The sequence below is a fragment of the Bacillus rossius genome, chromosome 13 (genome assembly GCF_032445375.1).
Source record: "Bacillus rossius redtenbacheri isolate Brsri chromosome 13, Brsri_v3, whole genome shotgun sequence".
Classification (NCBI taxonomy): domain Eukaryota; kingdom Metazoa; phylum Arthropoda; class Insecta; order Phasmatodea; family Bacillidae; genus Bacillus; species Bacillus rossius.
In genome coordinates, this window is record NC_086340.1 from 47,974,200 (window position 1) to 47,998,461 (window position 24,262).

General features: G+C 37.9%; 1 protein-coding gene across 1 annotated transcript in view; it reads right to left on the reverse strand.

The window, feature by feature from the left end:
* Nucleotides 1-20,785: 20,785 nt before the first annotated feature.
* Nucleotides 20,786-24,262, reverse strand: part of LOC134538545 (sodium-independent sulfate anion transporter-like) — an 86,956-nt gene continuing 83,479 nt past the window's right edge. Inside the window, exons 10-12 of the mRNA XM_063379960.1 lie at nt 23,934-24,107; nt 22,762-22,915; nt 20,786-21,670 (exon numbers count right to left, since the gene is read on the reverse strand). Coding sequence (XP_063236030.1) covers nt 21,549-21,670; nt 22,762-22,915; nt 23,934-24,107 — 450 coding nt within the window. The 3' untranslated portion in view covers nt 20,786-21,548. The remainder of the gene's footprint in view (nt 21,671-22,761; nt 22,916-23,933; nt 24,108-24,262) is intronic.

Here is a 24,262-nt window from a genome sequence, read left to right on the forward strand (position 1 = left end):
ATTACGTAGTGTACTTCTAACATTTTTAGATATTCAACCCTAAACATGCAAAATCTACCAACTATTTTTTACAACTTGGTGAAGTTCTACTGTTTAAAATGTGAAATACTGTAAATATGTTATTAACCATCAAAATTTTTTATCTTCTAATCAAATAAAACTTCATTTAACATATCAGAAATCATAAATAAACATACAAGCTACCTCCCCTTGTTCAATCTTTTCCGAATTATAACTTCAAATTGTTATAAGGTTTAGAGTTCCCCAGTATCATAGTCAACTTACGTCTACTTTCTGTACAATCAAGATAAAAAATGATATTATTTTTAGATTAATAAGCAATTATAATAGATTAGACCTAATAGTAACAAGCTTAACCAATTAGTAAATTATTTTAGTAGCACTTGCAGTCAACTCAATTAACTGTGTATCTTTGTTTGTTGGCATTCTATATTTACTATTATTCTTAGTTCACTAATTTTATGTTTTTTTTTCGAATTTATTAATATATATTTTTTTTGTTTTTTGTTTTGTTTTGTGTCCTTTGTCTGTGGTGTCTCTTGTTTATTGTGTTTGTTTTTTGTACCGTGCACACCCCTGTAATCTCTTCTCAGAGTGTTGGTGTGCATGTCACAATTTATAAATAAATAATTTTTTAAAATAATAAAAAAGTTATTGAATATATTAAATCAGTATTGGAAGATAAATTTAATCTCATTTGAAATATAAGTTTATTGCAAATAATTTTGTGTTCACATATGCAGTCAAAAAAAAAGGAATTAGTTTGGTTTTGGTTTAGTTAAGGAATATTGCAATATTTACTTAGTTTTGAATTTTTACATTGGCATCTGTGTGAGAAAATAGGAGAGCGGTAAAAAATTGGGGATGTTTAGGAAATTTGATGCTATATGTACGCTACCTTACAAGAAAAGATGCGGTTGTATCGACCAGTCTAAATAATGGGTGATATTAGAAATAAGGTGAAATTATTTAAATATTCTAAGAATATATTTAACCATAGTAGATAAAAGTGTTAGTGTAAACGATGATATAAGCTTAGTGAAAATGAAATATTGCGTGTTTAACATTTTTTTAAAGTCTACTTCATTAAATGAAAAAGAGGTAAGTGTGATTTCTTCAAAGTAAAGTATATCCTCGAAAACTAAAAGACAGAAGGTTTAAAATCAGATGATTAATGTTAAAATTTAAAAGGCCTATACATAAACAATTAAAGAATCACTCCTAAAAGATTTTACTGACATTTATTGTGTAAGTATATATATTATGTAAACATTTTTGGAATAATTAATATCATTCTTTTCTTTCAATGGTAAGAATATAGCAATACTGAGAAATTATGCGAGCGAAGTCGTGAGTTATTAGCTAACATATATATATATATATATATATATATATATATATATATATATAGTAATATGTGCGCGTATGTGTGCGCGCTTGCATGCAGTGACGTAAGGAACCCGTCAAGCTAGATAAATGTACAGAGATTAGGACAATACTATTGTCGTGTTTGTCTTGCAAGGTTCACCTAGACGCTACGTTGCGCTGTTTAGACAAACTCGGTTGCCTCGGCTCACCGTGAGCATGTCTGAATGGTGTTCTACACCAGAGTGGGTGAGACGAACTTGGGAATCCAGGCGGAACAGATACACGAATCACTCTGAGCCTGCATGGGGGTGTGAAATGCTAGTATCACAACCCGCGGTCCGCTCAGGATCTGAGTCGCGCTGTATGTAAATCTGGATGAGTTAATAAACTAGAGACGGTGTAGCAAATAAGCCCACATCCACAAGTAGTTTTCAGCTGCATTAGCAGCAGACAAACACGCAAACATGACAAGTGTTGGGTGCGGATCTGAGCCGAGATGTAATTGTGGTTGGCAACGTGACATGTTAGTGCGCATCACATGCAGGGGTGCCCACAAGGGGAGGTAACGACGCAGACTGCGTCATTAAAATTTCAGGGGGGGGGGGGGGGTTAAAAGACGAGATAGATGTATATATTATTTACATAATTATAGCTTCTAGTGTGAAAATACGTTTCTGGTGCTTTATAATTGAAAGGGATCTTGTAAATCAGATTGGCAACCCCGCACTTTCCTCAACAAAAGCAGTTTGGCATCTGTCGGTTCAGGATGGAAATATTACCTGATATGACCAAAATTATTATTAGAAAATCAGTTTTAATTAATGCAAAATGTGATAAAATATAATACTAAAAAGTATAATATTATAAAATAATTGAGTAAATCATTTAGAAAATGGCATAAAATATTTCGGGGGGGGGGGGGGGGGGCGCATCATTAGGTTAGGGGGGGTGAGTCATAGTGTCTGGGGGGGGACACCTCTGAGAAATGCATCACACTTCTTGTAAGAAGTTCCTAAATTGTAGTGACTGTGAAATATACTGGCCGCATCACAAAACCTGCGAGCTAGTCTGGTTGGCATTCCTAACCAGATAGCGGTGAGATGTATAGCACAACCAAGGCCCTGTCGTTGTTCTAAACCAGCGAACTGGCACGCAACTTGCACATTTTCAGCCTGTTCAGATGTGCGTAAGATTTAACATGCTACCTGTCATGCCTAACCGTCAAATTATATTTACTTTTTTTTTATTTTGAAGATATACTTCTTTAGGCGCGTTATGAAAAAATTATGAGAGTGAAATTTTAAGATGCGCGCGCATCACTGTAACACAAAATTAACAATTTGAAGCTGCCCGCTAAATCGCTCATTAAGTCTCGAAAAAAAGATACCAACAAAATAGAAATAGAACCACTATTAGTCGCGCATGTTGGCACGCTCGTCGCCTCTGATCACTGTTTTCATATTTACAATATTTATCCACATGTTTCTAGTTTCTACATTCACAACACGGGTTTTAGTTTCATACAAGTGCGAATTATATATGTGCTAATAAATTATATTCAGTAGTGATTTAAATTGAATATTTTGATTAATATTATTTACTATTCGTAAATATTAGTAAAAAATTGTGCTTATATACTTTTTCAAGTGCTCCAATATAATTGAGGTTAACTATCCGTATGTATTATTTATTGATATAAATTAAAATATTATAATTTAATATAATTAATACTAAATATTATTAAATTATTAATGTTAAATATTTATTATTGGTTATTTAATATTACAAAATGAAGAAATAAATTTAATAAAACATTTAATAAAAACATTGTGATAAAATTAAAATCTAACATCAAATTAAATATTAATTTTCAATATTTATTATTAAATTGAACAAGTAATAAATATTTATAAAAATAAATAAACAAATTTAATGAAAACTTTTTGATAAAAATGAAAAGGGAATATTAAATTAAGAAAATAATAAATATTTAAAAAAATTAATAAACTTAAATTAATTTCTTTATTTTATTATTAAATTTATTTATTTTCTTTTAAATTATTAAATCAATAATAAATATTTAAAATTAAGAATCTTATAATATGTAGTACAAATTATGTCATATATATTTATTATTCTCTAAATTTTATTTATTTAATTTTTCAAATTTAAACTGAACTTTATTGACTATGTTGACTATCTTTTACCAGTCATTTTATTATTTTATTGTAATTAATTATTTGCATGCAATTAAAACTATTTTTAATTATGCCAAAGAAGTATAACTTCTCACGCGCGCACATAAGTACACGCAGCCATTTTTTATGATGTTTATATACAAAAATTTTAGCTGACCCATCGTTTGATCCCGATTAAAATTTAACTTTTAAAAAACAGTAATTGAAGGTTTTTTTTCAAGTAATTACAATATTTTGGAAAAGTTTCAAGCAATGTATAAATTTTTCACTTAATTTACTCTGTTCTTATGCCATCAAGTATTATTTCAACTTTAAAGTGACCAACCACTAGCGTTGTGGATGGTTAGGTCCACAACTTTGCACCGTGCAACTTTGCATCTTTTCCCCGTTTTATATGTTTGCAATATTCTGCGTGTAAAGAACGTGTTTTTTTTTTTTTTACTTCTTAAACTAGTTTTCCATAAGTCTTAGTAGAAATAAAATTTAGGGTTTCTATACAATTTTAAGTATTATTTATTAAATCCAAATAATGTATATAGGTATTAGGTATCTTCATAGTTAAGTAATAAATACAAAATATGGAACTGATAAAAATGTAAATTAATAAAATAAGAAAGTATACTTTATTAGATGTAATTAGTGGTTGGTACATACCTATTATAACATACAAATGTTTTCTTAAACCACACGCACATTAGGTACATAATATGTATTAATATAATTATTGCATTTATTAATTTAAATTGAAATCATGTGTATTAAGAATTTGCATTTTTGCAGTGGAAAAAAAATAGTTTAGAAAACAATTCATTAATTAGTTAAAATAAGTAAATTGATTTGAGAGGTTGTGGATCGATCCAAGCCAATTTAAGCATATTGCCGAGATTAGAAGCATACAGCCGTAGCGGCTTGCCTCGGTTGTAATACACACAAGACTTTTCTCGAAATGCCGAGCAGGCAAGAAAGATACTTTCTTTCTAGCTTAACTTTGAAAGAATTGGTATTATTGGTAGTTTACAATGCAAATGCTGATGACCGTTTACAAGCCCTTATTATAGGCCTTTTCTTGAAGAAAATGACCTCGCGCTTAATTTCCGCTGCCAGCGTCGAGAAGCCACCGACGAAATACGAATTCTTTGGTGGGAGTGAAGATATTAAAATAATACTAAATCTTAACTAAGAATTCGTGCTGACAATATGTCTGATATGAGAGTTTAGTATCTGTCCTCATACTTAATGGACCAAAGCAAATGTGGAAACATGCTTTAGTGCAAAGGTGGCTAAACTAAAGAACAATGCAACAAAACACGTAGAAAAATGGAACAGATGAAGACGACTATCGCCGTATGAAATCACACAGTCTTACCAGGCGCTGCTAGCTCCTCTCGCAGGACACAGGACACAGCAGGACACAGCAGGACACAGAAGGACACAGAAGGACACACTTCCCACTGACGTCACGGCTCGGGCTGTGTCGGTGCAATCCTGGAAAGCTACTGCCGGCGTCAGAAACACCGCCGTTTACAGAATGTTAATGACCAAGCGGCAAGTACGCAATTAAAGGGTGGGTTTGTGTGTGTTAATTGCGATGCTGTTATTTACAAGTTTACGCAGAGAGTGTTGTTTGTGATGCAGTGTTATTGTTGTCGCCGTGTCTGGCTCATGGACGGAAACGCCCCCACCAAGGGTCAGTCTTTCTTGTGCCAAGGTCAGAGTCTGGCCTGTACGTCCCGTGGCTGGGCGCTAGTAGGTTTGGTGGGGTGAGGTTTAGGAGCCACTACTGTCACCTCGGATCACCTTTGAACTTTACCTCTGACTTTGATGACCATCTTGGATTATTTCTTTTCCGAAGGCCATCTTTAATTGCGTAATTTCCAGCGGCCACTTGGTTCACATCATTTACGATGGCCATCTCGGATTACAACATTCCGAGCCATCATCTTGGAATCGAGTACCGGACACCGACAAGGTTGCACTTTTCGTCACAATGCAATCGAGCACCACACTCCAGGATATGTTGCACATTTCGTTACATTGGCAATGGCCTCGGGGGTCTCACACCTCGAACGTTACACATTCTGTCATGTTGGCAATGCCGTCGAATACCCTACTCCAGAATGTTGCACTTTTCAATACTTAGACTTTGACATCGAACTACCCACTCCTAATTGTTGCGATTTTCATTACGGTGGCATCGCTATATTTGTTTCGCCTTCTTGAGACAACAATATTGTTCTTGTAAGCTGAAAGAGGAGGCAGCCATATTGTTTTCTTCTAATGGATGTCGTCATCTTTGTAACTGGTGTTGGTTCCTAAAGTGTGCTAGATAGAGTCTCTCTTCCTCGTCCACTAAAGTTTAATGTTCTATTTCCTACCAGTGTTGTTATGAACCTTATAGGCCACAAAAATCCACTTTTTTTTTTTTTTCAAAATCCACAAATTTGTAAAAAAAATTACCAAATTCTCAAAGACGTACGCCATGTTGTTTATTATGGGGGGTTATGATTACATATTTTTTCATAAGATATTATCAATTTTAAATGCATTGTCTCCGAAATATGTCAGCGTATATCAAAATAATCGTCTCATCATTGAGGATTCGATGGTGGAATTTTTTAAATAGTAAAAATTTTTTTTAAATAGTATAGTAAAATAATTTTAAAAAGCCATTTCATTCAATTTATATATATAATTTTTTTTTACACCATTTGGGCGTCATGCCAGCTTATACAGTAGGACAAGGCATTTTTCAGAGGCCTTACTCGCATGTGAAAGGTTACAAGGATTAACGTCTCTTCTAAACAGGAACGTGTAAAGAATGTTTGCGTAAATGGTTTAAAAACTGCATGGGAGCAAAGTCAGATATTTAAATAATTGCGCCTACGTCTATTTCTCTCTCCTTTGAGTCAAACTTATATTTTACCAGTTTTTTTTACTCCTAGTCTCTTCTAAACACGAATGTGTATGCGTATGTGTATTTAAAATCTGTGTAGAAGATATTTAGTGATTGCATATATTTACGTTTCTCTCTTCTTCGAGATTAATTTAAGTAATGTTTCCCTCATATAAAAATAACTAAATTTTCTTTAAAACTGAAATAAGTTAATTATAATAAACACTTTGAAAAATTATTTTAAAAAGTATCCCTTTTGTAAAATAAATTTTAAAAATTGGGTGCGTGTAGGCTACTTATGTACGTGCGTGAGAAGTTGTACTTCTTTGGAATCATTAAAAAAATCGTTTTTAATTGAATGCAAATAACTAATTACAATAAAATAATAAAAGGGCTGGAAAAAGATAGTCAACACAGTCAATAAAGTTCAGTTTAAATTTGAAAAATTAAATAAATAAAATTTAGAGAATAATAAATATATATGACATAATTTGTTCTAAATATTATAAGATTCTTAATTTTAAATATTTATTATTGATTATTTAATATTTTAAAAGAAAATAAATAAATTTAATAATAAATTCAAAAATTTATTTTAAGTTTATTCATTTTTTAAATATTTATTATTTTCTTAATTTAATATTCACTTTTTATTTGTATCAAAAAGATTTTATTAAATATTTTCATTTATTTTTATAAATATTTATTATTTATTTAATTTCATAATAAACATTTAAAGTTCATATTTTAATTTGATGTTCGATTTTAATTTTTATCACATTTTTATTAAATGTTTTATTAAATTTATTTCTTTATTTTGTAAATATTAAATAACCAATAACAAATATTTAACATTAATAATTTAATAATATTTAGTATTAATCATATCAAATAATAATATTTTAATTTATATCAATAAATAATACATACGGATAGTTAACATCAATTATATTGGAGCACTCGAAAAAGTATATAAGTACAATTTTTTTTACTAATATTTACGAATAGTAAATAATATAAATCGAAATATTCAATTTAAATCACTACTGAATATAATTTATTAGCACATATATAATTCGCACTTGTATGAAACTAAAACCCGTGTTGTGAATGTAGAAACTAGAAACATGTGGATAAATATTATAAATATGAAAACAGTGATCAGAGGCGACGAGCGTGCCAACATGCGCGACTAATAGTGGTTCTATTTCTATTTTGTTGGTAGCTTTTTTTCGAGACTTAATGAACGGTTTAGCGGGCAGCTTCAACCTGTTAATTTTGTGTTACAGTGATGCGCGCGCATCTTAAAATTTAACTCTCATCATTTTTTTCATAACGCGCCTAAAGAAGTATAACTTCAAAAAATTAGAACCAACATAAAATTTTAAAATTAATGAAAAAAAAAAGAAAAAAAACAGATACAACCTAGCCAAAATCAAACACAACTGAATCCCAACAAAATAACAGTCACTTCCAAGTCGACCACGCACGAACATGTTAAGAAACCGTGCTTCATTTCAAAGCTCAGTGCCAGATGAGTGACTCGCCAGACCAGCACACTCGCGCGTGGCACGCAGGTGACGTGGGCAGCGGTGACCCACCCCTGGGTCCACGCGGCAGCCTGGGGGGGGGGGGGGGGAGGTACCCTGAGGCCCTCTGTCACCGTCTCCACCAGGCTGCCACGTGTGTGCCCTCGTCCAAGTGGAGTCGAAGTCGCTCTCCCGAATAACAGACACATTGTTTTCATTAAACTGAGGATTGCCGTCTGCCATCTGCTGTATTTATGAGACAGTCCTCCAATCCCCGCCCACTTACCAGTCATGCAAGGTGTGGTGTGTCTCAGGTGTGCGTTCATTTCAAGTAGGCAGCATACCTGCCCCTATGCCCCTAACCCTCTCCTTCCCAGACTGTTTCGCAGCCCTTATAGCTGTGCGGTGTAGTCCTTCCCAACTTCCAGCCTACTGATAGCTTTCCAAGTACCTTCGTCGATCATCCTGGCCTCATTTCCAAAGGAAAGTTTCAATCAGGTCTGTAATATACGTAATTAAACAAAAATTATTCTTGAATCACATTTGTTAACATAAAATTATATGTTTTTGTGTATTATAAACACCTAAGATATTAAATATTGAGACATACTTTTGCTTGATTATGGATCTAAGCGTGTAAGAAATACAGAGATGGTTGAAAACAAACTTCAGTTTTGATGGTAAAACGTATACTATTCGGGAGGGCCAATTCCACCGGCCTTGGACGAGTGGGACCTATACACCCGCACCTGTAACTGAGGACGGTGGTGTCTCGACAACAGAGCGGCGGACTCAGGGACGTCTCTGGACGCGAGAGGACCGTAGAGACAACTTCCTGGGTCACGAGTGTTCGTGTTGCAGCGGTCCTCCCCGGGAACTGCCGAAACTCGAAACTATTTAGACCAGTGGTTCTCAACCTGGGGGCGATCGCCCCCAAGTGGGCGATTTGGGTTATCAGGGGGGGGGGGTAGATTTGGGGGCGATGAGTATTCAATGGGGGAAAAATTAAAATAATACTGTACAGTAAAAGTTGCCGTATAGCATGAGTCACTAGCTATTCTTAGCCGGCGAGTTCACTGCACTCACCCCTCACCACAGTCACCCACCTGTTGTTGCTCAGCGCGGCCGACTGGTGACTAACCCCCTCCCCCTCCAGCTGTCACAACACACTTGCCATTGACCTGCATTCGTGTTCAGTCTTCACCAGTCTTTGTGTGCCTCACCATCAGTTTTTGTGCGTGTCTTTTCTGCTTTTGTGCGTTTGTTTTGAAGTGTAGAAGTTCATGCACAATGGAATCAAAATAGAAGAAGTGTCGTCAATACTCAGATGAGTATTTAAAATTCGGTTTTATCGCGTCACCGCAAAATGTGCAGTTTCCACATTGTCTTTTGTGCGATAAAACATTTACTAGTAATGAAGCCATGAAGCCTTCGCGAATGAAAGATCATTTATCAAGAGTACACAGTGATAAAGTGAGTAAAGAACTTAGTTATTTTCAACACCTCAAAGCTAAAGCTGATAAACGGACTAATGTGAGTGAATTATTTAAAAAACGAGCAACCGATTTTGACAAAGGTCTTCTTGCTTCTTACGAGGTGTCTTTATTGATCGCTAAATGTGGTCAATCTCACATAATTGGGGAGACCCTTGTTTTACCTGCTACCAAAAAAATTGTTGAAATCATGCTGGCGAGGGCCCTAATAATAAGATAAGTCAATGCGGTTCCTTTGAGCAACAATACTGTTTCCAGGCGAATAGACGAAATGGCCACGGACGTTGAATCCAAACTCACCAATTTGTTGAAAAAAGTAAATTTGCATTGCAGATTGATGAATCAACTGTGATTGATAACAAAGCAATTTTATTAGCTTATGTGAGGTTTATCAATGAACAAAAGGAAATTACCGAAGAAATGTTGTTTGCTAGAACTTTGATAAATGATACGAAGGGATCGTCGATTTTTAAAGTGGTACAAGGTTATTTTGAGGAAAAAGAGATTCCTCTAAAAAACGTGAGTGCTTGCGCAACAGACTCCTGCCATGTCAGGTCGTTATGCTGGGTTTCTAGCCCACCTTAAGAAAGAAGTGCCAGAGGTCATCACTATTCACTGTGTCATTCATCGTCAACACTTAGCTGCGAAAAAATTGAGTGGTGTCCTGCATGAAACCCTACAACTGGTTATTGCTAGTGTCAACAAGATCAAAGCTAATCCCCTCAATGACCGTTTGTTCCGACAACTTTGCCATAAAAATGAGAAACTGTTTGCGCCGTTTCTTCGAATTATTTGACATGGTTACCGAGTTTCTCGACACGTCTGATCCTGTTTTAAGTGAGAATTTGAAGCAACACAAGTTTGAACTTCCGTACCTTACATATATTTTTGAAAAAATGAACGAAGTCAATATAAGGCTTCAAGGAAACAAGATGAACCTTATCAAGACCAAAGGAATTATTTCATCATTCATCGCCAAGTTTGATATTCACAAGGTCAATATTGGCCATAAAGAGCTGATTCAGTTTTAGAGTGTTCTGTGTCAGATAACGAGATTCCTGAACTCTCAGAAGACAAAATCCTAATTTTTACTGATCACCTTGACCAGTTAAAAACTGACATGGAATCAAGATTTGAAGATTTGACCCAGTTACAAATTCCGGATTCTAGATACATTCTCGTTTGAACCTGTGGATAAGCTTGATAACTCTTTGCAGACGGAGTTTCTAGATCTGAAGTATGACTGTGAGGCGAAAATCATTTTCAAGCAGAGCGGTTAAGAATTAGCATGGGTGAAGCTTATGGACACTTATCCAAAACTGTGGGGAAAAACTTAACCACTTCTCATCTCGTTCCCGTCAACATATTTTGTTGAAAAAGGATTTAGTTCTGTTGTTTAGCTCCTCACAAAACAAAGAAATAAGTTGGACATTTGCCTAAAAGGAGACTTGCGTCTGAACTTGACGAACATAAAGCTTTAACTGAAATTCACCAAGCACAAGGCAGCCATTGAAAAGGTAAAATAAAACAATAACAAAGTTTTCAAACTTTCAATTAACCGTGAATGATTGCTACAGCTGTTTCTATAGTGTTAATAAAGTTTTTTGAATAATTTTTTTCAAATTTTAACTGTCAACTTTCTTAATTTTTCCAGATTCCAATTTAAAAATGAAAACATGTACTCCTGTTTTTTTTTTTTAAATGTATGTCAATGATCTTAGTTCTTTGTTATGAAAAATAAATCTGTAAAAAATGTACATTTTAATTTTTTTATATTTTATATAAGAGTGACCGGATAAACTGCTTTGGTTGTTTTTTTATATACGGTAATAAAATTGTTTAAATGTTTAAATAAATAAAACTTTTTTTTTTACTTTTTACAGTTTACTTCAAAGTAAAATTAGGCATACAATGAAATTGAAAAAGGGGGGGGGGGGATAGGTGTTAGTCAACCTCCAGAAAGGGGAGATGAACCACAAAAGGTGGGGAACCACTGAGTTAGACTGTGTCCGCACTTCGGCATCGTCGGTCTGGAGGCGAGTCGCGACCACCGCAACACGTGGCTGTACTGCTGCTTATGTGTGAAACTCAATCACCCTTTAAATTTGAGCCTTGTGAATTGCTTTGACTTACATTTCGTGAGAGACTGGATTACAGGCTTTCATTTATTTTTGAATGCTGTTAATTCTTTACATTATTATTTTTTGTGATGAGGGGCACGCATTTTTACCATTTTCTTGTGGTCTTTAATATTTTAATTCAAGATTTTTGATGATTGTTTTAACGCGCTGATTGATATAACATTTATTAATATTACTACGCATTAATGTCTTGGCTCATGTATTTTAAAAAGCCCGTAATATTGTTTCACATAGTCCTTCTGATATTATTATTATTGATAATAACTCAGGGTATTCAATTATATGTTCACAGCGCAACCGAAAGAGTGTGTTGAAGTCCGAGTGCAAACATTACCATCAGTATTAAAGTGTTTAATGTGTTGCCATTTGAAGTGGTTCCTAACTTGAATAATAAACAGTTGGCACTACTTACACATGTATGTAGACCTTGTTTTACTCCTGAAACGGTGTGTAACACAGTTACGCCAACCAAATAGTTCAAAATAGCAAACATCGCTATAAAATATTTGTTTGTTTGATGTATGAAAGTTTGACCAAACATATGTTTTGTTGGAGATTGTAATGATTTGCCTGGCTGAAATTAATATTTGTTTCAAGTGTTGAACCAACTACCACAAATAATTTTTTTAACAAATATTTTTTTTATGAGAACAATCTTGGTTTCTTTGGTTTAACTAGTGTCTGGTAGAATGAATTAAATACTTATCGTTTGGACGAAACAAGCAATATGCAAAAATGAATGATTTTTTAAAGAAACAATTCTTTTTCTCAGTCTACAAAAGAGATGATTGGCCAGAAAGCGCTCTAATGGAACGAGCGTCTTAGTCAAGAGTACTAAAGTCAACACTCCTCGCTCGTTAAAAAATATTTGGATTTTACAAAGCTCCAGTTATCCAAATTTTACGAGGCATTAAATTAAAACCTTCCTGGTATATCTGATAGAAAAATTTCTGAACCAAAATTTATCTCTTGGGTAGTTATTAACTGATTGTGGAGAAGAGAATCTTTTTTTGTAGACACTTAGAGATATCATAAATCCTTAGGTGGTGGGGCCATATAAAGTCATGTATTTAACACCATTTCATAAAATGGTATTTCACAAGTGATACTTTATCAGTGACATATAGCCACCTGAAGTAAAGTGACAAACTAATAAGTTAAGGCTTTGAATTGAAAAATAAACAATTTGGGTTTATGTGGAAAAACAGCTTTATCTTGAGCTGTAGGATTACTCCCATAGATAACGCGAATGTTGTCTCAGAAATTGCATATTTGGTAAATATATGTAACTCCCCCGAAAAAATAATGAAACAAGGCAAACGTGATCTATAAGTACTTTCCTCTAAATTGTTGTGTCTAAATAAGTAAATACTTAAATAATTTACTAAATTTTGTGTGAAAAAATTTAATATGTTTATTACTAAAATATATTTGCTCAAAAATAAAAATTTCCTAAGATTTAATTTATCGTGAATTTGGGGTTTTCTGTGCTACTATCTGTACATAACTGAGCGTGGCTGAGACAGTACTATAGAGCATCCCACTCTTAGATTGCAGTGTGGAAGTAAATGGGCGCATTCTCTCTCTCTAACACACGCCGATTGCCGTTAGCGCTGTCGTTTCTTCGTGCGTTGTTGCCACATATCAAACGAAATTAAAATTTTAATTTTTGGTTCAAGCTTTTTTTTATATTGTATAGCATCGCAATACGCATCAGGCAATGCTTATTTTGAATACTTAACAATATTTTAAGTGTCCAAAAAAATTAAAAAACATAACTTATTCACTGCGAACTGTTTTGAAGTATTCCGAGATGTTTCACATAAAAATAACCTACATGTGTATTTCATTAAGATTTTTTTTATTAATAAATTAATGCCTTAGGACGCCACCGAACAAATGTTAAGACAAAAACTGTACATGTTTCACTTAAATAATTTTTTTAATATATTGAAATGCATTTTCTCACAAACTGACACATCAAAAAGTTGACCAGCGGAAAACGTTTTTTCTATTAAAGATAGATGGGAAAGCGTGAAAAATGTTCACAATGAATTTAATTAGTTTTTAAAAGTAGCTCCATCTCAATTGATTCTATAGTTTCCGTGGAAATAGCTTTTAAAGACGTGTCTTATCAGTACAAGAGCGTGCTGCAATAGAGGTTTCTCTCACAAGCTGCCGTCGTAAGAGGAAACAGGGTTGTGTGTTTAGATAAGTGGGGTTCTGTCCTGCAAGCAATTTCAAATACATGGCTTCCTTAGTCAACCATGTATTTCCTTAGACACGCATTTCTGAAAACCAGCCTGCCAGTTAGTATCGCGTCTCGCGACGAAGCAACGCGTTGTGTCCGATGACTCGTTACAGTTATAATTTTGACAAATTATGTATTAACATACGTGATATTATTTTCTACATTTATTTTTATTACGTACATATAAAATATGGAAGATAGAACACCGAAAAGAAATTATATCGGTAGGCTACGCGGGAGGCAGCGCAAGATTGTGTTGAATGTAGGTATTTGAGTATTTTTCAAAAAAATATGAGTGTGTGCAATGCAATTAAGGAAGCTTACCATTCTTCTGGTCAGCTCTGTGCTACTCTTATGGAAGGGGTATCAACATTGGTCAGCGGTAGCGATAGTGATTAAATGGTATGTGATGTTATTAATTTCTTAATCAAGTTAACGTTACATTTATCGTATAAATTCCTATTAATGAAATGTGTGTGAACAGATTCTTGTTGTAAGTTAAAGTTAAAAAAAATTCCTTATCGGCACAGCCTAAAAACGCAGGAAGATTTTGATGATTATATTTATTTACATTAGAACAAAAAGGTATTTCTATATCCTTAAACCCATATTTTTTTCTTCCCCTTGCAGTAATGGTTGCTACAAAAATATTTTAATCGAATCTTGAACATAATGTAAAATGTATGAAATAAATACGAAGGAATTTAATAGCGATCATGGTACAAAATTTTGAATTATTTTTCTATCCTTCTCAACACCAAGCATCTTATCAAACATTGTTTTAGACAAAGTTTTGGAAAATAATTATGCTATTTACAAACCAATTAAACAGATTTGATAAAGTGTCTACTAAGGCAGTTACGTTTTTTTTTTGTCCGGTGAAAATATTTTTCGAACCCATGCAGTTATGGCTGGTCGTATAAAAAATTTATTTAGAAAACATTTTTTGGCATTAGGTTCCTCGAGTTATCATACGTTAACACGGATGCGATATCATTCATATTATGGGAGTTGTTGCGATTTTTCCGGTCTTTAAAAAAATCTTCCCCATTTCGACCCAATTGTTCGGATTTTTCCCATAACTTACTCGACCGAGAATTTCCATTACCGTATTTTATTTATCATTTTGGACATGACTTGTCCAAAAATACGGCATTTATCGGGCCCATGAAAATGTGATATATATATATATGCGATTTTTAGAACATAAAATAAAACTATAAGAAATTTTCGTCTACAATAGGTAGTTTTTATTTGAAATTTACATAAAAGTGGCATTATTACAAATTTATATGTGTAATAGTATAAAATATTATAAATTACGATATGATTTCTTAAAATGCTTTTTGTTCGATCCGAATTACAAAGACACATATCTCCTGAAATTCGTAATGTGTTAGAGATTTGGCAACAGCGCGCGCCATAAGCCGTGTACTGCAATCTAAGAGTGGGACGGGCTATAGTGTCTCCTTGCTCACACACAGCCCACTTCCAACACTGACTGACCAGCTGCTACTTACAGTCTAGCCGGGGACACAAGCTGTAGGGCCTATGTCCCTCATACCTTCTGTACTGACGGGTTTTGTTTTTATAAGGGTTTATAAATGTGATATATATATATAATGTAATAAACAAATATAGTTTGAATAACAATTTGTATAAAGTATTTACAAAGACGGTTGATATAAGAGACTTTTAGTTTGAATTATTTAATTCACATGTTTGTATTCGCACGCGGTGGGTGACGTCACTGAAGTTGGACTGCTCGACTGCAGCGCTGCAGGCGGCGGGTTGTGGCAGTCTGCCGTTAACATTACTTTCAATTTTAGCAATCCGAGCAATCCGATACAGGCAAGATGCGCGGATATGATGAGTGGTTTACTGTGATGGTGGACTTGACCTATCTGGCAGTGGCGCTGCAGGTCGGGTAACCAGGCCTAAAAACGGGCTGTAAACTGCACGGCGAGGTTTCCCCTTTAGCCTTGTAGTCGGTGAGGAGATTCAGGCAACCCCGAGGTCTCCTCTGCCTGCCCTGAGGTTTCCACACACCGATCAGGAAGGTGATTGTCGTCTGAGGTGTCGGAACTGTTGCCGGTTCTAGTATCCGAGACATGACCCATCAAGTCCGCGGAAAGGGTGTGTGATGCGATTATATAGCCTCTCCACATCAAGTGGCAACCCTCTGCCTCCACGTTGGCACCACTGTTGGGGGAGGATCGTGGTGGCTATGTTGGGATGGGTTCCTCAACCTCTGGCCATAGCACCTCCCTAACTGAAGAGGGCGCTGCCGGGTCCAACTCTGCCTCAGTTGCATCCTCAATTGCATGTATGAGACCGGAAATGGTGAAAGGGCTGAATCTGCGGGCAACAGCAGATGCGATAGAAACCTTTCCGGGGGGTTCGACGGCCGAGCCTCGGTGCATCGGTCCCAAAGGGCCCCATAGTGAATGGATCAGGCCCTATGGTAAAGGAATCGACTGGGTATGGTGGTTATGGTGTCGGGCGACCGGGCCTAAAAACGGGCTGTAAACTGCACGGTGAGGTTTCCCCTTTAGCCTTGTAGTCGGTGGAGGTACTAAGGCAACCCCCAGGTGCCTTCAGCAAAGGCACTGTAGTTGCCATTTTCCAGCTGGGGTTGATGGCGATCGTCGCCCGACGAGTACAGTCGCATCCGGACCTTAACCGGCTGTAAACCCGTCGGGCCGAGGTACGGCGGGTCGGAGGGTTTTCCGAGGCGACGAAGACACCCCGTGGCTGCACTCTGAAGCATGATGGTCTGGTCAAGCTACCAGCGAACAGTCTGCCGACGAGACCAAAAGTTGGTCGTAGTACGGGGAGAATCCACCATGTTTTAATGGTGTCCCCGTTGAGGTTTCCTCTAAGGCCCAGGATTCTTGCTGGGTAGGACTCGTACTTGGGAGTAGTGCCCCGAGTGCTTTAGGGGTAGGTATCAGTGTTCCCTAGCCCTATGACGTGCTGACATGATGAGCGACGAGAACTGCTCCGGTTACCAGCCTGGACAGCTGGAAGAGGTTGGGTAGTCCTCCACCGGACCGCGGGTTCACTGGGTGATTGAGGGGTCCCAGTGTGATGCGGGAGACTGGGGTAGGCGCCAGAAGTGATGATAACTCCAGAGGGCTAAGGGAGCATCCAACTTTCTGGTCAGCTGAGTGGGGTAGGGGGCTGGAGGTGGTGCATATGCTGGGATGGGTAGCCTCAGCCTCTGTGCATAGCTAACGACTCTAACGCCCCTCCTGGTTGCGTATGCGGCGTATCCGCATCCATGCCCATGGGGGCCCCAGCCTTAAAATCCTGTTAGGCATGAAGGCTGGGTTATCAAATAGGAGGAGAGATCCTCAAAACTTGTGATGGTGTGGTCGGTTCCTCAACCTCTGGTCATAGCACCTCCCTAACTGAAGAGGGCACTGCCGGGTCCAACCAGAAATGGTGAAAAGGCTGAATCTGCGGGCAACAGCAGATGCGATAGAAACCTTTCTGGGGGGTTCGACTGCCGAGCCTCGGTGCATCGGTCCCCAAAGGGCCCCATAGTGAATGGATCAGGCCCCATGGTAAAGGAAGGACTGGGTATGGTGGTTATGGTGTCGGGCGACCGGGCCTAAAAACGGGCTGTAAACTGCACGGCGAGGTACCCCCTTGGCTCAGCAGTCGGTGGAGGTACTGAGGCAACCCCTAGGTGCCTCCTGCCCAGGCACTGTAGTTGCCATTTTCCAGCTGGGGCTGACGGCGGTTGTCGCCCGACGAGTGCAGTCTCATCCGGGCCTTAATCGGCTGTAAACCCGTCGGGCCGAGGTACGGCGGGTCGGAGGGTTTTCCGAGGCGACGAGGACACCCCGTGGCTGCACTCTGAAGCGTGACGGTCTGGTCTAGCTACCGGCGAACAGTCTGCCGAGTAGACCAAAAGTTGGTAGTAGTACGGGAAGAATCCATCATGTTTGAATGGTGTCCCCGTTGAGGTTCCCTCTAAGGCCCAGGATTCTTGCTGGGTAGGACTCTTACTTGGTAGTGGTGGTTCCTATCGCTTGGAGCAGGCTCCAAGGTCCCCTCAAGCCCGATGCGTAGTCGACTTGGTGAGCGACGACACAGCTCCGGTACCAGCCTGGAAAGTTGGGAGAGGTTGGGTAGGCCTCCACCGGACCACGGGTTCACTGGGTGATTGAGGAGTCCCAGTATGATGTGGGAGAATTGGGTAGGCACCAGCAATGCTGCACCTTTTGAGCTTAGGGGTGCAGCCACTTGTCTGGTCAGCTGAGTGAGGTAGGGGGGCTGTGGTGGTGTCTATGCTGGGATGGGTAGCCTCAGTCTCTGGGCATAGCCGCACCTCTAACGCCTTTCCATTTTGTGTATACAGCGTATCCGTATCCGTGCCCATGGGGACCCCAGTCTGGAAATCCTTATAGGATATGAAGGCTGGGTTATCAATAACGAGGAGAGATCCTCATAACTTGTGATGGTGTGGTTGATGGTTATCAATGAAGCTGCGGTCTCAGCCTCGCCACGCCGTGTCTGCGTGGCGTTGGACTCAGCAGTTGGTGACTCGGGGCCTGAGCTGGTGGTCGGTGCATGCGGTCAGTCACCAAGTGACAGGTTTGACAGGTGTGACAGGTGGACTCTGCGCTGTCCCGCGAGTCGCCGTGGTAGGCCGAGAAGTCACAACGACACCATCAGCAGTTCATTATAGGCAAAATTTAAAATGGTGGTTTCAGGAATTTTCCATAATACGGTTGAAGAGTTAAGACTGGAACTTAATGAGGCGCTCACCCATTTTCAAACTAAGTTTTTTAAGTCTGTTCCCCGCAATAACATTAGACCGAGATTCAGTAAACTGCTATGAAGAACCTCTGTTTGAGTCTTCATATTAAGATATAGCTTTTAAAAACACTTAGAGTTATATTTTTAATATATGCTTGGTAATTATTAGTACGTAATACTAGATAATTGTTATGCTAACAGGGATTCTAAAAATAAAATTAAAATAAATTGTTATTTATTATAATTTATATGAATGTAGATGGGCTTCATTTTAATGAAAGTACAATTATAAGCATTGTACTTTTAAGTATTTTCAGTAACATAAAGACTGTAACATAAAGTTCGTTTAGATTCTCGGCTACGTAAGGAAATGTATTTATCGAGACAGTAAATTTTGGGTCAGAATTTAATTTAGCTGAAAAACAAGGTAATATGTTATTAAAGGGCAATTTTATTCCTGACAGAACACAAGTTCGTTTCAAGTCGAGCAGGTTTAGGCCCGTGGGAGCGTGTTTGCTCGCTGGCAGGTGGTTGTGGTTCTACCTCAGTCGTGCCTGGACCATCCTCTTCCTCCCGCCCTCCCGGCTTAGCGCATCTGCTGTTTAAGAGTGTGTTTACCTCAAGTCTCTGTTATTTCTCGTGTGGACAGCTGAGACACAAGGCTACCTGTCCCTTAATGCGCAAGGCAGCAAGGTGACCATCAACGCGTAAAGTATAGTTCAGCCTATAGAAGTCGCCAAGCCATTGGGATTTTTCCACTGCACTTTAGAACGCTAGTATGGCTGGCTGATAAGAGACGGCGTTTTAATCGTCTCGTCAAGCTCCAAACTTTCTGTTCTGTGTATAATATAATCGGACACTGAATTTTGTTGGTGTTGCTGGATCTCAAGACACACGTATAACAATATCTCGTTGAACAGGTGTGGCAATTCTTTAGGTGCATGTTCCACAGAGAGCGGCGGTTGTTTCACAGTATGTCGCTCACACACACACACACACACACCTACTCTCTCTCTCTCTCTCTCTCTCTCTCTATGTAAGCGTGTAGCAAGCCAAAATAAAAACACAAGGGGAAAAGGAACACATGTTTTAAACTTACTTGCTCTTTGGTTTTCAGAATGAGACTAGGCGAGACGATTCCTATATACCAACAACTAGCTGACTCACACCCGTCAAAACTCCTACATTACGATCATTAACCATGTCAATAGTATTCTTAGTCATACTAGCTAAGGTACATGTGCTTCGCTGGGGCAATCTATAGGCCAAACAAACACATCTCATTCCACATGCCCCTCATATGTACGCCACTGCCGCAACTCAAATGGAAATAAAAATTACACAATGCCAAAGATGTTGCCAGGAGACTAAGAGAACATAAACCACGCAATAGCGAATTTTCATCTTGTAGTATGAAAGTTGTGCTCTAACAGGTGGGTTTCTCGAAATTTATCGTGGGACAGTGACCTGTCTATTGGTAAAAATCCGGGTATTTTTATTTCCTTATCGACTCCGAAAAATTTCCTTTGAAAACATTAGTTGTACTGCCTGATCCTATTTAAAAAGCACTAAATCATGTTAAAAAAAAAAGTGACTGAAGTGTAAAGTAAATCCTAGTATGTTTACTAAAGAAATTTTAATTGTTATTTAGGTGATCATTATTTTATTATTGTAGTGTAAATATATCAGGACAGTCGAAAATTATATTTACATTATTTAGTTCAGGTACTAATACAACCACAATATAAAAAAAATTAAAATATAAATATTTGAGCTCAGCGTGGACTGAAATTCATTCCATTACATTTTAAATAAAGATTTACTTCCAAAAATACATATGATTTGGTACTTCCTCGAAGAAAATTGATAAAGTGCAGGAAATGCTCTGTGCAACAACTTTTTTTGTTGGTTTCAAGAATCCATAAATTCTATAAACAACATGAAATTTAAAAAAATATAACGAAATATGGAATGAAAAATACGGAAAATGGGAACAAAGAGTAAAAATAATTATTTTATGAAAATTGAACTTTAACTTACGTGCTATTTTAATTTAGTGACAAAAATGTATCTATAAATATTCTTATAGTGATGTAATAATTTTATTGAAATAATATTTAATTCAAAAATATTTATTTATACTAATAAAAATATTGTACAAAGTAAGAAACAAACATTTACATTAGGATTGAACAAAGCATGTCTAACTAAAAAAACAAGTTAACTACAGTCCAGTTTGGCGGGGTTTCCACAACTATTTTTTTTATAAAATATAAACTATAAAACATAATTAAATGCTTACATCATTTACAACAGCTAAAAAATAATTTTTTATTTTACAATATTTTGTACAGGTAAAATAATTTTTTGAAGCTGTATATTCTATTTAATTACAATTATTTGATAATTTGTTTCTCTTTATTCGATTTTAATTTTTTTGAAACATTATTTTACTATGTTAAAAAAATAATTTTTTAGTGTGTTTTTTAATTAAATTAATGTCAAAAACATTGCAGTAAATACATTATTTGTGTGATAATAATGATGTAATAAATTATATATTAAAAATGTCTGTTATAATTAAACATACTTCCATTAACAAGAAAGGATATTTTACACTGTTGCAATTGTCCGCTTGCTTTTTCCTCACATATGCACCACATTGGAGACAAGCAAATCATCGCTGCATGGTTGTTGCAGTTGAACACCTACTGTAGAGTCAGCTGTAGTAGTGGTGGTAGTAGTGGTAGTAGTGGTAGTAGTGGTAGTAGTGGTAGCAGAGCGGGGCTCATGGCGCGGGCTTCTCTTGCTCCAGCTGCAGGCGGTAGTGGTAGTAGCAGCAGTAGCAGTGGTAGTGGTGGTAGTGGTGGTAGCAGAACAGGGCTCATGGTGCGGGCTTCTCTTGCTCCAGCTGCAGGCGGTAGTCTTGCATCTCGCTCTCGCACGCCACCTTGGTGTCCGCGCCATTGCACTGAGGGCTCTCCTGCTGCGAGTCCGCGCTCCACTCTGCACACAGCCACTCACAGCACTGCCTACCTGCTGTCCCTGCTATCCCTGCTATCCCTGCTGTCCCGGAAGGAGCGTGCTCACAGGGGCGACAAACCCTCTAGAGCAGTGGTTCCCAAACCTGTCCTGCTGGCGACCCACCTTTCCTTACAGGAATACCTCCACGGTCTATCGGTCTATGGTGGAGTCAAAAAAATCCTTATTTGTATCGTATCCCTTCCTTATGTATATATAATTTATCATAAAATATTGCATATATATGCTTTTTTTTAAGATACCGATTGATTATTGATAAACAATTTGCGTTCTGATTTGAAAATGGATGACAAAATATAAGCACTTTGTAGCAAAACAGTTAGTTATTTAAAAATAGATATGTGTTTGCACACAATTCGATTTGTTTCCATTTTTCTTATCTTTTCTGATGGTTTATTCGATGGTTTCTGGTAGTTTTAGGATCGAGTCGCGACCCACTAGTGGGTCGCGACCCACCGTTTGGGAACCGCTGCTCTAGAGACATCAAGGAGAAGGAAGGTCAGTGTTTCTTTGCTGTTTAAAAGCATATTGTTAGACCGAGTAATTATTTTTTGGTTCGAATTTAATTTGATCAGTTATTATAAGTTTATTAACAGAAGTTCTATAATTAAATGTAATGCTGAAAAAAATAACTGCATGTCTCATTAAGTAAAATAAAATTTCATGCAGAGATTTTATTCTCAGAAATAACCAGAAGCACTCGGAGGATATCACCCGAAGTCTCGCCAGGACTAACCAGGAGCACACCGAGAATACAAACGAAATATCGATAGGAACAATCAGGAGAACACGGAAAAAAACCAACAAAGCAGGTTAACCTACGTGCTGGGAGCTACCTGGTTCGAAGATAGGTACTTATTCTTTCTAACATATAAACACAATAGTTATACATTAAAAACATTTAAATATAATTAGAAAAGCTACTATTAAATCTTGAGATTAGTTAATAAATATAATTGGCAAACATGTTTTAATTTCCAAATTCGCAGACATATTTCCCTTCACCGGCTTGTTCGCTCGCTCTTGACTGCGACTCGAGGGGGGATCGCACTCACCGAACAGGACTTCCGCTATCTCGTCCTCGGAGTCTGCGTACAGCGCCCCGCTCACGTCGTTGCTGTGGAGGAAGGCTCGAACCCTCGGCTGGGCGTTCAGGAGAATGAATGGCTGCTCGTTGATCTTGAAGTGTTTCACGATCAGCTTCAGTCCCTGCACAGGTTTAGATGTGAAGTAGCTGGTCGTCACAGCACTAGACACACTGAAGTCCAATGTGAATAAAGCAAGAGTTATGGAAGAGAATGGGGTGTGGAGAAATGGTGGGTGGGGAGCCGTATGTGGGGTGTGGGGTGAGTATTCTGAGAGCAGTAGGTGATCAATCGTAGGGAGGGAAGAGGATTGTGCGAGATGTTGGTGGTAGCAGAGTGGAAGAAGTTGGGTGTGCAAAGGGGTGTTGGTTGAAGAAAGGAGAGGTTTGGAGTGGGCAGGTTTTGGAAAGCAGAGAAATGTGAGATAAGGAGTGCAGTGCAAAATGCCAGTGGGGGAGAGGGAGAGGAATTTATTTTTGGGGGGAGGGTTTGCTTTTAAATGGGACAGGATGCAGTATAATAATAAATTTAATTTTAATTTTTTATTATAAGTAAAGCCTGGGCAATTTGTGACCACAAAAAAATATGAAGTGAAACGGACTCCAATCAGAGGGCTTTGCTACGCTCACTGTGAAATATAGAATTTATTAGCTGAGTTCCTGGTTTGTCATTATTTCTTCTTCCCTCAGAGTCTAAGTTCTAACTGGTGGATAGTTGAGTGGTGGGTGTAGCCACACACCACAGGGGTTACATCATCCAAGGCTGGATCAAATATAAAAGTAGACTTAATAGTCTAAGAACAAAACCCCTGTATCGTGGACTCTTCTTTCAAATGACCATCGTTTTTTACCCGACCATTTTCTCCTGTATTCTCCTACACTATCAATGCGTACCTATTGCAACCTGCATGGTTGAGGACAGTGCTTTCCTTGCGTCAGTGCAGGTTTGCCTGGGCCCAAATTCACTAGTTCTTTTTGTCTAGGTTCAAGACATGGGAGTTAGTCATGGCTGGCTAGTCTCCGAGCAGAGCACGCGACTAATGCGACATTCAGAAGTACTAGGTGCAGAGGCCTGAGAGGTACTTAGGTCTCTCCCTATCCCGGAATCTCCTCACAGGACCAGGTAAGGAACGCCGGGCCCACCTGCGCGGCGCTGTAGTCGATGCCCTTGAAGGAGGCGCAGTTGAGCGCCACGGGCAGCTGGCCGCGCCCCTGGTTGGCCGCCACAGACCCCAGCTCGGTCTTGAGGTAGTCCATGGCGGGGTAGAGCAGGCCGAGGTCCGGGCTGACCAGCACGTACTGCAGCCCCTGCTGCGTCTGGAACACACCAGTCAGCACCTCGCACTCCGCAAGTGTTCCTATTCTACGTCGGTAGGAAAATTTTCACGTTAAACGAGGATATCCATAATTTATATACAGAATCCAAACACAATGCGGGACAGGGGAAAATAAATGCTCGCATGTTTACTAAG